The sequence below is a fragment of the Galeopterus variegatus genome, unplaced genomic scaffold (genome assembly GCF_000696425.1).
Source record: "Galeopterus variegatus unplaced genomic scaffold, G_variegatus-3.0.2 Scaffold1132, whole genome shotgun sequence".
NCBI classification, from domain to species: Eukaryota; Metazoa; Chordata; class Mammalia; order Dermoptera; family Cynocephalidae; genus Galeopterus; species Galeopterus variegatus.
The window spans coordinates 138262-154224 of record NW_007727243.1 but is presented as its reverse complement, the minus strand read 5'-3'; the positions used below and the strand labels follow the sequence as shown (position 1 = coordinate 154224).

The window sequence follows — 15963 nt, the reverse complement described above, 5'->3', positions numbered from 1 at the left end:
AATGTTTCTTGTAGTATAGGTAGGTTGATAATGGATTCTTTCAGATTTTGTATGTTATAAAAAAGTCCTCACTTTGCCTCCATTTTTAAAAGATATCTATGGTAGGTATAGAATTCTAAGTTGATTGTTTGTTTTTCCTTTCAGTACTTTAAAGATGTTGCTTTACCCTCTTTTTGCTTTCATTGTTCTCAACAAGAAATTTGTTTTCATTCTTACTTTCATCCCTTGGTAGGTACCATGCCGTTTTTCTCTGGCAAGCTTTCTTCTGTCACTGTCTTTGAGTAATTTGATTATGATGGGCCTGTGTATAGTTTACTTCACGTTTCTTCTGCTTGGGGTTCCTTGCGTTTCTTGGATTTGTGAGTTTATAGTTTTTCTTCAATTTGGAAATATGTTTCAGTAATTATTCAAATATTTTTTCTGACCCTCCCACCCCCCACTTTTTAGCGACTCCAATTGCACCTATACTAAGAAGCTTGAAGTTGCCCTACAGTTCAGTGATTCTCTGTTAATTTTTAAAATTTGTTATTTCTGTTTCATTTTGGATAGTTTATTTTATTACGTGTTCAAGTTCACTAATCCTTTCTTCTGTAACGTCTAATCTGCCATTAATCCCACCCAGTGCATTTTTCATTTGGGGCATTGTAGTTCTTATCTCTAGAAGTTCAATTTCATTCTTTTCATATTTTCCATGTCTCCACTTAACTTTTTGAACATAAAGAATACAATTATAGTAACTGTTTTTTAATGTTCTGGTGTGGTGATTTTAACATCTGTGTCAGTACTGGGTGGGTTTCAATGGATTTTTTTTTTTTTTCTTACTATGGCTCATATTTTCCTACTTCTTTGCATGCCTGGTAATTGGATGCCAAACATTGTGAATTTTACCTTGTTTGGTATTTTTGTGTTTCTATAAATATTTTTGGGCTTTTGGGGGGAGAGGTGCTACAATTAAATTACATGGAAATAGTTTGATCCTTTCAGGTCTTGTCTTTAAGATTTGTTAGGCAGTACCAGAGCAATGCTCTACCAATAGCTAATTTTTCTCCTCTACTGAGGCAATACCCTTCAGATTGGCTGTCTAATGCTCCATGAATCATGAGGTTTTCCATTCTGGCCAATGGCATTAGGCACTATTCCTGGCTCTCTGTGAGTACCAGGCACTACACTTTTCCCTCTAATCTTTTTCCATTGGGTCTGTCTTTAAGTTGCAGACAGGATTTTCTGTTTTGTATTTCCCAAGGTCTAGAACATTGCTTTCAAATTTTGAGTGATCAATATCCTCCTTAGAATATGGTAAAGAAGAGGGTTCATTCTGGGCTAAGTCTCCCTCCTTTGTTGTTTCACAGCAGACTGTAAGTTCTCCATCACAGAGCTTATTACATTGCCTTGAAATTGCGTGTTTGATCAACCTTGTAAGTGCAGAGACTGAGTCAGTCTTATTCAATGCCACTTCCTCAGTACTGAACACAGTAGGAACGTAACAAGTATTTGTGAAATACTAATTCTGAATTCATTTCACTTTCAAACAACTTGTTGAAAAAAAAAAATGAGTCTTTCAACAAGTCCCAGGGCTACAGGCCTCTAGAACAGCAATTTTAAATAGTAGATCAGTCCTCTAAAGTTCACCTCATGTGAAGTTATAGCACCATCCGTATGGGTAGGGTTGGGCCTAGACCCTTACGGAGCTGATTTCATATAAAGCCAACTTATCCAGATCATGATGTGCAGTGTATATGGGGAGGCTTCAAACTAGTGTTTCTGTTGAGGGAGGCCTAACAATAACTTGGGCATATCTGAATTCTGGGCAGAACTTTCCTTCCTTCCACATATATTTTAATGCCTACTGATGCCTGGCACTGGACCAGAAAAGCTTTATTGCAGGACATGCTGTTCACATGCTATTCTGTGTTATGCTCCAGGAGGCACCATTCTCATTTGATATCATGTATATCCAGACAGTCGTACCAGAGTCCCCAATCCCTGCCTGCTATGTAAAGATCAGTAAAAGGCATATCCATTGTACATTTCTTTGGACTATCTGGCCCATGTACATCTTTCTAACAAACCCTAACCATGCTCTAAATTAAATTCAACAGACATCTTAAAATGTCTGCTCCCTGTCAAGCCTGGTGTTACCACTGGATAAGTCCTTTGACAACAGGAGCAACACCTCCAGGGTGGCCTGAGAATGGGCCCTCACAGTATTCAGTTTCTGATCACTGGGCTCTCCCTCTTTAAGTATCTTTCTCTCTAACTTCTGACATCACATTCATAGTGCAGCCCATTTTATGCCCTGAAAATAAACAAAGGTGAGAGGGGAAAAAAAATGAGAATAGTGTGGGAAGTGAGCTCATTTTATTAATTGATTCATACATTCATTCATCTTTTCAATATTTATTGAGCACCTACTATGCATCAGACACCATGCTGAATGTTGGTAGTAGAAAGACTAGCAGACACAGTCTTTGTTCTTGAGGAATTCACAGTCCAGTGGGGGAGGTAGGTAGGTGAATGAGTAATTACAACAATGTGAATAATACCTGCTAAGGAAGAGGAATGTATAGGGGCAATATCTAATTTTTTGAGAAGCCATAATTTCTTTGACAGAAATGGTGATTATCCTCCACAGTTTCAAACATGATTTGTACATGGTGAGCACTCAGTAAAGAATCAAAAAGGCCTGGATTCTGTTTGTAGCTCTGTCTTTGAAGCTATGTGTCCTTGGTCAGTCATTTCATTTTTCTGAGCCTGTTTCCTTATCTGTAAAGTATAACTGATAATACCAGACCTGCCTTCCTCACTTATTGTAAGGATTAATGGTCATCAGGATGACTTTTAAATTGGAAAGATCTCTACAAAATAAATTACACAATCATGAGACATTCTTAAATATTTGTTGAATTTTAAAATACAAGTCATTCAGCACTTACATGAAATGCTGAACGACTTCACATAAGTGCTTTAATAAAGAGAGCAAGAGAGAAAACTTAAATAACCAGCAGGTAACAGCCCTGTACATGGTCGCCACTTTCACAGCTCACAAAGCAGGTCTGGCTTGACTTTTTCCTCAGTCCAAAGGATATTTGCTGTTATCCTCATTTTACAAATGAGGGAAGTGGGCGCCAAAGAATCTGTACGAAAACAGAAGCTCTTCAGAATCCAGGCTTGGGCCACCTCCCAAGGTCCTACGACGAAATTCGAAAAGGACCAAAGCCCCAGCCCTCCGTAAGAGATTCCGCTGGAAGCCCCGCCTCCCCGGAACGATCCAGGCTTGGGCCACCTCCCAAGGTCCTACGACGAAATTCGAAAGGACCAAAGCCCCAGCCCTCCGTAAGAGATTCCGCTGGAAGCCCCGCCTCCCCGGAACGGCAGGGGCTGGACGAGGCTTCGACTCCGCCCCATGACGCATTCTGCCCCACCCCCAACCCTCTACCTCTCGCGGGAACTCTCGGGAGGACGGACGGGATCAGGTCCTATCATGGCGACGGAAGAGGCGGATGTGGATGTCGAAGTGGACGAAGTGGCAGCGGCGGCGGGACAGCCAGGGTGAGGCTTAGAGACCGGTTCTTGCCGAGGCGGGGAGGAACGCGGATGCGAGGAGAGGGGCTCTGGAGAGGCTGCGGGTCGGGCAAGGGACAGGAGAGAAGAAGAGTATCCGTTGGGCCACGGTCTCCTGTCGGCCAGGGAGGCGCCGCTCGGTCCCGCCCGCCGGCTTGTCGTGAGCCTAGCGGGCGGGTACCTACCTGGGCCTAGGACGACTCTTTCACTTTTTACCCGGATGCTGTGAAGGCGCCGATTTCTCCCAGCACGGTGCACTTGCTTCAGCAATTAGATTCCTCTTCCGTTCGCTCGACCTCAGAATCTCCCCAGAATCTGTGTGACAGTAACTAGAAGACGGGCAGCTGTTGGACGGGACCCGAACTCAGGGACCGTTGTTACATCGCTCGCAAGCCGTGTGACCTGGGGCGAGTCGTTTCATCCATTCGTCCACGCAGGGATAGTTGTGAAAAGTTATCCGAGAGGCAGCTTAACTCGAAGGATAGGAACCAGATTTTAGAGTTGGACAGTTCTGGGGTTTTCTTCTGCATTTGCTGACCCTATTAATTAATAGCAGTGTGTGTGATCTTGGGCAAGACACTTCTCTGAGCCTCAGACCAGTCCTGTGTAGACTGAGAATCATGATATGTACCTCCTAAGGTTGTGAGGATCAAATGAAATAATTATGTGATGTGCTTTAGCATACAGTAAGTGTTCTCTAAATGTGTTTTTACCATCCCGTTATCCACAGGGAGGGTATTCTGAGGACCCAGTGAGGAATCACTGTTCAATACCAATTCATGCAGAACAGGTTTGAAACAGAACCTCCTTTGACTCCTTGCTTTCCGAGTAAGAAAGGAGTCTCCTTTTAATCTGGGAGAGGCCTACACTGGCCAGGAATCAGAAGAGCTGAGTTCTAAAGGCAGCCAGTTATGTTCCTTATAATTCTGAACAGCTTCATTAGAACTGTTATTAGGTTGAACCATATGCAATTGCCAATATTAGACCAGTTTTAACCTATGTACTGGCAGTTTCATGTAGATCAGTCTGATATGAGGGCCTCTGTGAGTTGGGCAGAAGAGTACTAACCCTACCCAAGAGGCACTAAGATAGTGTGTTTAAAAGTGTCTTGTGGGGCCGGCCCGGTGGCGCACTCGGTAGAGTGCGGTGCTTGGGAGTGTGGCGGCGCTCCCGCTGAGAGTTCGGATCCCATATACAGACCAGTCCGCTCACTGGTTGAGCACGGTGCGGGCGCGACACCGAGGGTTGCGATCCCGTTGCTGGTCGCGAAAAAAAGACAAAAAGGCAAAGAAAAAAAAAAAAGTGTCTTGTGAACTCTAAAGCACTGTAAAAATGAAGAGTTATTAAACTCATATAGTCATTCTCCCTCAAATCTTCATGCAAAGCATTCCAAAGCTATGCAGATGAGTAAGGAGCCTTTAATAACAATAATTGTTCACATTTGTGTAGTATTTAAATCTTGACCAAATGCTTTTGTGTGTTTATTTTTCACAATAAGTCAGTGAGATAAGTGGGCAAGGATACTTATCTGCAGTCTAGAAAGAAATGAATTGCCATTGAAAACACTAAAGATCATCCAAGGGCATTGGCTCCATGCCTGTTTCATAGGTTTATCTTAATTTTTCTGATTGTTTATGATTTTTCTTTCTTTTCTCCCTTTCTTTCTTTTCTCTTTCTTCTATTTTTCTTGAGCCTTAGGTCTACTAGCCTGCAGCACTTGTGGTGATCTTAGTCTCATCCAAGCAGGATTACAAAGATTATTGTTTCCTCAAGGTCAGAGCCATTGCCTTACACAACTCCAAGGAGCATCATTAATATATTATATTCTTGTGAATGGCGCCCGTGGTGTTGGGGCTCCAGTCATATGGAATTTAGTGTGAGTGGTGCCCCCTGAAGTGTGTAATTACAGCTGATGATAGCAAATGCAGAACCCTTGAGGATTAATATAAAACACATTGTAAGCACTTGCTAAGTGCCAAGTACCAAACTTAGAAGATGGCATTGAAACTTTCTGGTTTCTTTTCTGCTTCTCTACCATTTCTTCCCATCCTCCTTTTCTTCTGCTTGTTCTTTTTTTTTTTTTTCCTTTTTGTCTTTTTTCGTGACCGGCAACGGATCGCAACCCTCAGTGTTGCGCCCGTACCGGACCCGGACCGGCAACGGGATCGCAACCCTCGGTGTTGCGTCCGCACCTCGCTCAGCCAGTGAGCGGCCGATCTGTATGTGGGATCCGAACCCTCGGCGGGAGCGCCGCCGCGCTCCCAAGTGGCGCACTGTAGCAGTGCGCCACCGGGCTGGCCCCTGCTTGTTCTTTAAATCATGGTATTACAAGGGGTTTTGTCATAGCACTTCTATTCACTGACCTCACAGTCCCTGGTGATTACCTTCTCTAAAGATTTCAATTTCTGTTAAGATAAACAATGTAAAATTTTGCTAATATTCAACCATTTTTGCCATTTTCTTATTAGTCAGCCTAATACATGCCGATGTTTCCCAAATCTGTCACCAACCCAAATCTCTTTCTTGAGCTTCAGGTTCATTTATCCAGTTCTCTGAATCTACGTGCACTTGGACATCTCACAAACACCTCAGTCTTAGCTTATACATTTTTTCCACCAAACCTGCCTCACAGTGTTCCCTAGTTCAGTAAGTGGCACCGACATCCCCCCATTTACCCAAAGCACAGTCCTAAATTTTATCCCTTTTCCTTATCTTCTTTTCACTCCCCCTTTCTATCAGTTACTAAGAGCTTGTTGATTCTGTCTATATACCTTCTCAAAAGTATTCCTGCTTCCTGTTAACACTACTTGTTCCCTGGGTATGTTACTGTCACCTTTCTCTAATATTTTTATAATCACTCTTAACTGCTTCTTGTCTCCTTGATCCTCTTCTATTTTTTCTTGTAATTAGGTGATTATTACTTATATCCAAATCTGGTCATGTTATTCCCTTCAGTCCCCAGTTGGTTTTATGATAAAATCCTCATTCCTTAACTACTAGAGACCTCTGTGATTCTTGTCCCACCTATCTTGTTCATTCAGTCATTCAACAAATATTGATTGAGTACTTTCCACATGCCACGCCCTTGGTATATAGCAGTTATCAAAACCAAGTCCCTGCTGTCCTAGAACTTACATTCTTGTTGGATGAGACAGGCAGTAAACCATATAATATGTGTGTATTTGTGTGTGTGTGTGTGTGTATGAGAGAGAGAGAGAGAGAGAGAGAGAAATGGAGACGAGTGGAGAAAGATAAAGAAGGAAAGGTGAAATGAGAGAGAGAGAGAGAGAGAGAAATGGAGACGAGTGGAGAAAGATAAAGAAGGAAAGGTGAATGGCTTGTCAGCTTTATTTCTTACAGTTACGCAGGAAAAAAAGGGCAGGCTCAGATTTCTGGCTTGGACAACTAGAGAGATGGAGGTACCACTGACTAAGATAGGGAACAATTGGAAGAGTAGCAGATTTGGGGGGAAAGGTGATTTTGGCTTAAACATGTTAATTTGTGGTACTTATGGAGATTCAGGTAGGTATCCAGATGCATACCCCAGAGTATGGATGTTGCTAATCCTTCTTCTTGAGGGATATTATGTGAAAGGATTTCTTCATTGAACTTGAAGTGATAATACTCCTACCTCCTGCCCTCTTGGAGACCTAGTTGTTTGAGCAAAGGTTTCCTTCTGCTCATACAAGTCTCAGAATCTTTATTTAGCCTTCTTTGTAGACTCTTCCAGGTCAGAGTTGACACTAAAGTTTAAAACTACTTGCCATCAACAGTTGAGAGAAATTATTGTTTTAGTTCATTGTAGAGAATAGCACATTAGCCCTACAATTTATTATAACTACCATAGGGCTAATTAAAGGATTTCAAATGTATAAACAACAGTTAGGTTTTTGCGGTCTTAGAAGAACAAAATTCTTACCACTAGACTAAGTCTGGAAAAAGTAAAAAACTTAATTGGGAAACCTTTTAACTTCAAGACATACAAAAGTAAAATATATTTAATTATATCATAGATTGGGCCCCCCAAAACTTACCTATTCAGACTTTTTGCATATGAGGTGAACAATGTGACTTACTAGAGTCTTATTAGACTCAGGTAGACTATTAGAGTTCTTATTAGTTCAGTGAAAGGACTGAGAGGATTAACAAAGTTTTATTTCCCCATGGACATAGAAAAGCCCCCAAATAACCCAATAAATTTTTAAAATTATGTGAGTTATTAAAATGTCACCTTTTTCATTTTTTTTTTTTTTTTTTACTGAAACATAATTGATTATACCTATTTGTGGAGTGTAGAGTTGACTATCATTATTTGTCTACAATATATGATGATCAAAACAGGATAGTTGGCATATTCATTATTACAAAACATATTCATTCTTTGTGTCCATTAACCAATTTCTCTCTAGCCCTCCTCCACCTCCCCCTTTCCTCCCTGTAATAACCACAGTTCTGTTCTCTCCTTCTGAAAGTTCAGCGTATTATTTCCTTCCTCCCTCCCTTCCTTGTTTCCTCTTTCCTCTCATTTATGAGTGAGGACATGGGGTATTTCTCCTGTGCCTGGCTTATTTCACTTAACATAGTTTTCTCCAAGGTCATAGGTGCTGCTGCAAATAGCAGAATTCCATTCATTTTTATTCTGAGTAGTCCGTTATGTATATATTCCACATCTTTTTTTTATCAAAATGTCATTTTTTAAAAAATCTCTTTACTGTACTGTCCTTTTTGAGGATTTTCTGTTTTGGTTCTTTACTAGTTTTTTTCATTTTGAGGATGATAGTGGTTTTTATGATTTAGATATAACAGAAAGATTTAATTACAGAGTTGAATTTCTGGATTCATATGGATACTCATCAGTAGAAACTGAAGTTGTTGATTCATGGCTACAGATCATGTTGTGGATGCTGCTTTGGGGTATTTTTTTCATCGTGAAGTTGCTTATTCTTGGGAAACAAAAGAAGTGAATAGACTTGATGCTTAGCAGTTGAAATAGGGTAGCTTAAAGTCAGTATGTATTTCACAAGCCCAAGAGGAAGAGCAGGCATTTCTGCAATGTTAAATCTGTCTGTAAAGGGGAGAGAGGAACTAAATATTCACTTAACATCTACAACCAGTCACTGTGCGATGTGAGTTACATCTATTAAGTGGTATATCACTTTTATAACCATTTTCTTAATTATTACAGAAGTGATGAAAATACAGCATCGGTTTTACACCAAGATCACTATCTTGATTCATCATGGAGAACTGAGAATGGCTTTATTGTAAGTATTTTATGGAAATATCAGATGCTTTAATCTGTTACTCATTGCCCAGAGTACCTCTTTTTTTTTTTTTTACTTATGCTATTTCTAAACAGTCACAGAGGTAATATGTTGAAATTTTTTTCTTACTTTTAAAATAGAAGAAACCTCTTCTTTCTTTTGACTTTGAAAAATGGCATATTGAGAAACAGCTTTGGAGCCAGGTAAATTTAGGTACAAATCCTTGTTCCACTACTTCTCAGATTTATGAACCTCAGTTTCTTCGTTTAGAAAAATGGGGATTATCGGGCCGGCCCGGTGGCGCACTGGAGAGTGCGCCGCTTGGGAGTGCGGCGGCGCTCCCGCCGAGGGTTCGGATCCCATGTGGCGACCGGTTCCCGCTCACTGGCTGAGTGCGGTGCGGGTGCAACACTGAGGGTTGCGATCCCGTTGCCAGTCCCTGGTGCGGGCGCGACACTGAGGGTTGCGGTCCCGTTACCGGTCAGTAAAAAAAGAAAAATGGGGATTATCACAGAGCTCATTTTTTCATTTAGCAGTTATTTACTGAGTACTTAACTGTGTGCCAGACAATAAACCAGGTTTGGGGGATACAACCATAATGAAGGCAGACATGGTCCTGCTATCAAGGAGCTTATATTCTGAAAGTGAATCAGATTTATCATCTGATAAATCATCTTCATCCATCATTTATGAAGGAAATAAGCAAGATGCTGACTGAGAATACCAGGGTGCAGAGCCTACTTTAGATAAAGTTGTCAGTGAGAGAAACTTAGGTGGTAAGATTTAGGTCAAAAAGTAATGAACAGAAAGGATAGATACATGAAGAGTTGAGAAGAAAATTCTAGATGAAGGAACAACAAGCACAAAAGCTCTGGTTGAAGGCCAATGTCTAGAATATAGTGGAAAAGGGAGGAGTGATAGCATGCGACAAGGTTGGAGAGACAGGCTAGAATCCTGTCATCCAGGGCTTGTGGGTTAGATTATGCTCAAGGGTTTTAATTTTATTGTAAGCAAACTGGGACATCGTTGATGTATTTCATACAGATTTTATACAGTTTATACAGATGAGTAAGTTCATTTTTGTAAAAATTCATTTTGGGTGCTGTGATGAAGGTTAGATTGGAGGGAAGCAAGCATGGAATCAAAGGGACCAGTTAGGAAACATTTGCAGTAATGTAAGCATGATTTTTTTGGTGGTGGCTTGGCAACAGGTGGTAGCAGAAGAGATTGAAGTGGACACATTTTTTTTTTTTTTTTTTTTTTTTTAAAGATGACCGGTAAGGGGATCTCAACCCTTGGCTTGGTGTTGTCAGCACCACGCTCAGCCAGTGAGCAAACCGGCCATCCCTATATAGGATCCGAACCCGCGGCCTTGGTGTTATCAGCACCGCACTCTACCGAGTGAGCCACGGGCCGGCCTAAGTGGACACATTTGAATTATATTTTGGAGGTAGAAGTGGTTGGTAGATTGGATATGGGGCTTGAGGGGAAAAAAATCCACAATGATTCTTGGGTTTCTAGATGGAGTAACTTAGTGACTAGAAATGCCTTTATTACAAAGTTGCAAAGACAGAGAAAGAAGGAGGTGGAGATATGTGATGATGAGTTCTGTTTTCAGTATGTTGAGTTTGAGAAACCAATTAGATACCTAAGTGGAAATCTAGAGTGGGAAGAGTTGGATGTAATAATCTAGAGCTTGGAGAAGAGATATGAGCTGAACATTTTTAACTTTTGAGAGTTGTTAACAGTTGCTAACAGAGAGACTGGCTGAGGGAAAAAAGAGTTGGGAGTTTTGAAAATAGGTCTAGTAAAATTCTTGATGCCTGATAAATAGTTCCTTGTACATGATAGCCATTATTACATCATCATGGGTAGGGGCATGAGCCCTCGTGTCCAACAGACTTGGGTGTGAGATCTGTGCTATTCTGGTAAAAATGCTAGCAGGGCTATGGAGCATCTGAAGTGTTAATGCCTATCGCATAGTGTTTTGATGGGAATCAAAGATGTCTGTGTGCTAAGGTCCAACAGACTTGGGTGTGAGATCTGTGCTATTCTGGTAAAAATGCTAGCAGGGCTATGGAGCAGCTGAAGTGTTAATGCCTATCGCATAGTGTTTTGATGGGAATCAAAGATGTCTGTGTGCTAAGTAAATGGTAGCTATTATTAGCTGTAATCATCATATTATGTATTTTACTTAAAATGTAGAAGATAATTTCAAAAAGCAGTAAATAAAAAGAAAAATATATTCTTTTCTTTTTTAATAGCCTTGGACTCTGGATAGCACCATCAGTGAAGAAAACAGAGCTGTCATTGAGAAAATGTTGTTGGAAGAAGAGTATCCTTTAATGATTATGAGGAAAGTAAAGGTTTCAGGGTTAAAAATCTAAAAATGCAAAAATTATGAGAGGTTACTGTTAATTATTAGATGGATTTTATTAAGCCCCAGACTACTATTATATAATATCATGTTACCTGTCTGTGCCCAAAAAAGCAGCATTTTATTTTTCAGGTTCTGTTTTACTGCTAAGTCTGAGATCCGCCTCAATATTTTTGAATGTCTGTTGTCAGCCAACTCTTTAGGGTATCTGAATATTGAGTAGAAATTATAAAATATTTAAGCCAGTTAGAACCTTAAGTCCAAGCTTCCATTTTCAAAGTTATATAAGCTGAAAAGCAGAAATGTGAATTTGTCTAAGGACATTGAGTTAGAATGTGTAAAAGTTCTTCTCATGTCTTACTTACATTTTACAGGTGTTGTATGGGAGGAATCTAAGTAAAAAGCACAAACCAGATACTATAGGATGGGAAATTTTTTTCCAAGAAATTGTGAGTCCTTATTCATGGTTCAGCCACTGTCTTCTTGTCCTTTTTTCTTCTATGTGTGATGTAGGGATATTTTACATTCTTTGTTTTTGTGCTTTTTGAAATCCAGTGTGTATTTTGTACTTACAGTACATGTCAGTTTATGCTAGCCATGTTTAAAGTGCTCAAAAGTCACACATATGGCTAGCGGCCACCTTATTGAATAGTGCAATTCTAGATTAATGAACTCTTAAGTAGTCGCTGGTTCACTTCCAGATATGGAAACAAACAATAATGAGAGTATGAGTCATATGTAAGCATTTAGAAAACGGGGATAATGTTTGTAATATCTTTGTCCTCAACACCTGAGTACCTAGCATAGTCCCTGATATATGCAGTATATAATTAATAAATATTTGTTAAATGAATAATATCTTAGGCTAATCTATAATAGTATTGCAGTATCAAGAACTTTGAGAGGGAGGCTCCCTGGTAGATTTGACCTAAGCGTTTGTTATTTTTATTAGGGTGGAGAAGAACCCTGAATTATTCTCTTTTACCTTTAGAAATATGGAAACAAATACTCCCAAATTACCTTGGACAACCTATCAAATTCATCTATTATATTCCTTCTATGTTTTTTTAAAAAAAGTTTTACATATTGGGGATAATTATTCTCTTAGCCACTTCTCATAGTGAAGATAAGAGAAACTAGCATTTATGTAGCACAAATTTTGTGTGGGCACTGTGTTGTGTGATTTTACATGCAGTTAATCCATATAACAACCCTGTGAGATATAAACATTTTTATTGTAATTTTTATAGACCTGAGAAGGGCTTTGAGAGAAATTGATCTAGCTTGAATTCAAGAGTGACTTTCACGAGTCTATGAGTGCCTGCTTATATAAGTCGCATAAAAATTATATGACTTAAACATTGTTTAAAACATTTTCTTAATAATTGCACAGGTATTATTTATCTAAAAAACCACTTCCAGAAAAATTCTGGCTTAATCAAAAGGAAGATGATAAAAAATACATGAAGAGGTAAAATCAATTTATAGTGCTTTTAAAAGTCTGAATTGCATTTTTAGAAACTTCACAAGCTTCCTTATTTTCTTTTTTCATGTGGTGCAGTCTGCAGAAAACAGCAAAAATCATGTATGTACTTATGTTTTATATTTCTTAAAACCTTTTTGATTAGTTAAAATCTATGAGAATTAAAAATTATAAATTAAAAAACATTATAGTTGGCCTGTGGGAAAGCCCTTTTGATCTTGGGTTATATAAAAACATAAAGTAAATATAAAAACAAAATTTTTTGTATAAATGTTGGAATGCTACAGGTATAATTTTGTGATGTTATTTATTTGCCAGAATTTTTTTATGACCCAACACAGGGAATTCCATCAAATTATGGAGAAAATGGTTTTCCTAATCATTAGGGGGGAAATTTTAAGAAGCTGCTGTCTAATATATTAGGAATTGACTTGATATCTGTTACTTTGCCAGTTAATTTTTTATTATTTTCAACAAAAATTTAATTTGGATTTGTGGCTTTCAAATATTATCTATAGAAATTACTACTTTATAAATATTCTTTTACTGTACTTGAAAAAAAATCTGACATTAGCATTTATATATAAACTTGCAAGTTTATGGAACTTTAAATTGTGGATTTACGTATTTGCAATTGCCCAGGAGCTTGAGCATTGAGCAATGTTTGGTTTTTTTAATTATGCTGAATAAACAACAACAACAAAATGATATTAACAGAACGATTAATGGCTTGCTGAAATAGTGAGCTTCATCACTATTTTGTTTTTAATTTCTTAAGATACTGAATTTTAAAAACAATAAATATAATGCCATAGTTTTTTTTACTTTTTTTTCTTGGTCAGTATTACATGGATTTACATGGAAGAATCAAAGAGATAATATTTTTGGAACAAGTTTAAACTCATATACGTTTCAGGATTTGGGAATGTATTAACGCTTGCTGCTTTGTATCCATTCTAGGGACTCCTATTTGTTATCACTTTGACTTCCTTTGATGTCTTTTAGTGTTATCCTCACTCAGACCCAAGGATTATGTCTTTGGGGGCTGCTATCATCCTGAGCTAAAGATACATGACAGGGTAAATCTCTCCCCCCAGGTAGAGGCTGCAGCCTTCTTTTTTTGTTTTTTGTTTTGAATTCTTAGACTCAAAGTATTGAATTTAACCCATGGCTGTCTATAACCTTTAGCTGTATAAATATGGAATGTTCCATTTCAGAAATTTTTTTGCAATTCCTTTTTTTCCCCTCAGGGTACACTCTCCTACAAAACCAGCCAGTTACTCAGTAAAGTGGACGATAGAAGAAAAAGAGCTGTTTGAACAAGGGCTGGTAAATAGAGCAATTTTTAATTCATAGTAAAATGATTCTAGAAGCAAATATTAATAGAGTTATAAGATTAAATTAATTCATAGAGTGTTTAATTATAATTATAACACCTTTAGTCTTTCTGTAGTTAGGGTAATGGTGTTTGTAGTGTAGTACAAGAGGATTCCTTTTAACTTATAGCTAAGGTACTAAAGTACTGAAATAGATTTGGATCATTATTTCAGATAGCTTTTACACCATTTTTTTGGTATTAATAAAATAAAAGAAATTAAGCTGTATCTGTATGCATGACACCAACTACCTGGATTAAAAGGCAAAAATTAAGTTGCTTGATATATTCTTTCAGTACAAAACTTGTGTGTTTGAAACTGTCTGGGTGATCAGCTGAGTTCTTTTTTATTCAGATATTTGGCATTGTATACATAGTTTAAATATTTCAGTGAATGTAACGGAAGACCAGAAACATTTCTTTTGTATGAATGTTTCACTGAGATCCATTTAAGTGTCCACACATTAACGTAATGGAAAAAATATGTACTCAGGTTTCTAATTCTGAAAATACTCCTTAATATGAAGAAAGCTTTAACAAAGTACTTAGGAATTAAAAATTTTTTTTTACTGTCAAGAATAGGTTATATCTCTTACTTTAAGGGACTGTTACCCAGTATTGTACTAATAAATTTTGAAATAGTGAGTTTATATATTACATGTATAGAATATTTATATAATGTTTATGTAAGATTCATTAATGCTAATTGAAATAATGTTAATGTTTCTACTGATGATGGGAAATAAAATGCGTTTGTATTTTTCTAGGTAGTTAACACCACGAGTATATACTCTTATGATATTCTTATATAAATACAACTGTCTTGAGGTTTTTTTATCTATTCAAGGTTTTTTCCTATACTGGTAGTGTTTTTTATATTGGTATTTGTCTGTTGTATCATTTATATAACCTAACTTTCATTAACCAGTCATTTAATTAAGATTACTGACACCTTTGTGTTTAATCCCTTATGAAAGACCAGATATGTATATGCACACATATGCAAATGTGTTGTGAACTTAAGTTTCATTTTTAGGTTGTTATTGTTGACATTGGTGGTAGTTATGGGGACTACATTTACATAGTTCAGAAATCAAAACGTACCTAAAGTTATAGGTTGATTAGTCTTCCTCATTCCTGTCTCAACCTTTAGTTCTCTTTTCCTGAGGAAATCAGTATGATCTTTTTGTATATCCTTCCAGAGATACTTTGTCTGAATAAGTGCAAATATGTATTTATTTATTTATATAGAGATACATAGAAATCTATCTATATACATTAAAAGATATTTTAAACTTAGAATGTTTTCCTACACAGAAAGTCATGGAACTATGGGTTGTATTCCTAGCCTTTTTAACCTATTGATATAGTTTGCTTGCACACTGAATTCTCTCACTCTTGGGAGAAGGGAATTATATGGTACTAAATGATGAAGGAAGATTTTTCCTTCCCTTTTTTGAACATAGGACTATCCCTTTGCTCTGTTTTGAAATTGGTAAATTGTCCTCTTTGCTTTTCTTGTTAATGTCCCCTTCCCAATTTTCTTAGTGTCCAGGCTCCTACTGTCCCAATTGATCACACTTTATCCAGATCTCTCCTGTCTCCAAAAGTATTCCATGCTACCAAGTTATCTATTTGCATTCATTGCGCAATAAAGATAACTAATTCTTCAGTAAGTTATCTCAGCTAGGTGTTAGTTAAGAGCAATCTTAAATAATTAATTTATACTTACTAATAATTTTCCCAGAAGTACTTTGAATTTTAAGAAATTGCTCATATGGCAGATTTTCTAATGAATATCAGAAATAAGTGTATAAATTAAGGTTTTCTGTCATTTACATTAGATCTTTGAAGATGATTTGCTACCATAAGGCATGACTGTCTGGCCTGTAAATCTGAGCCT

The 15963-nt window shown here is 37.8% G+C and overlaps 1 protein-coding gene across 3 annotated transcripts in view; it reads left to right on the top strand.

Annotated features, from left to right (window-relative positions):
• The first annotated feature begins 3478 nt into the window (after window positions 1–3478).
• The window catches only part of MYSM1 (Myb-like, SWIRM and MPN domains 1), a 35840-nt gene continuing 23355 nt past the window's right edge, over window positions 3479–15963 (top strand). For all 3 annotated transcript variants that reach the window (XR_550658.1, XM_008575094.1, XM_008575093.1), the window contains exons 1-6: window positions 3479–3549; window positions 8747–8825; window positions 11090–11160; window positions 12596–12673; window positions 12764–12787; window positions 13936–14014. Coding sequence is in view for 2 of the 3 variants with exons in the window: in XM_008575094.1 (XP_008573316.1) it covers window positions 3482–3549; window positions 8747–8825; window positions 11090–11160; window positions 12596–12673; window positions 12764–12787; window positions 13936–14014 (399 nt within the window). In the remaining variant the exon portion in view is untranslated. The remainder of the gene's footprint in view (window positions 3550–8746; window positions 8826–11089; window positions 11161–12595; window positions 12674–12763; window positions 12788–13935; window positions 14015–15963) is intronic.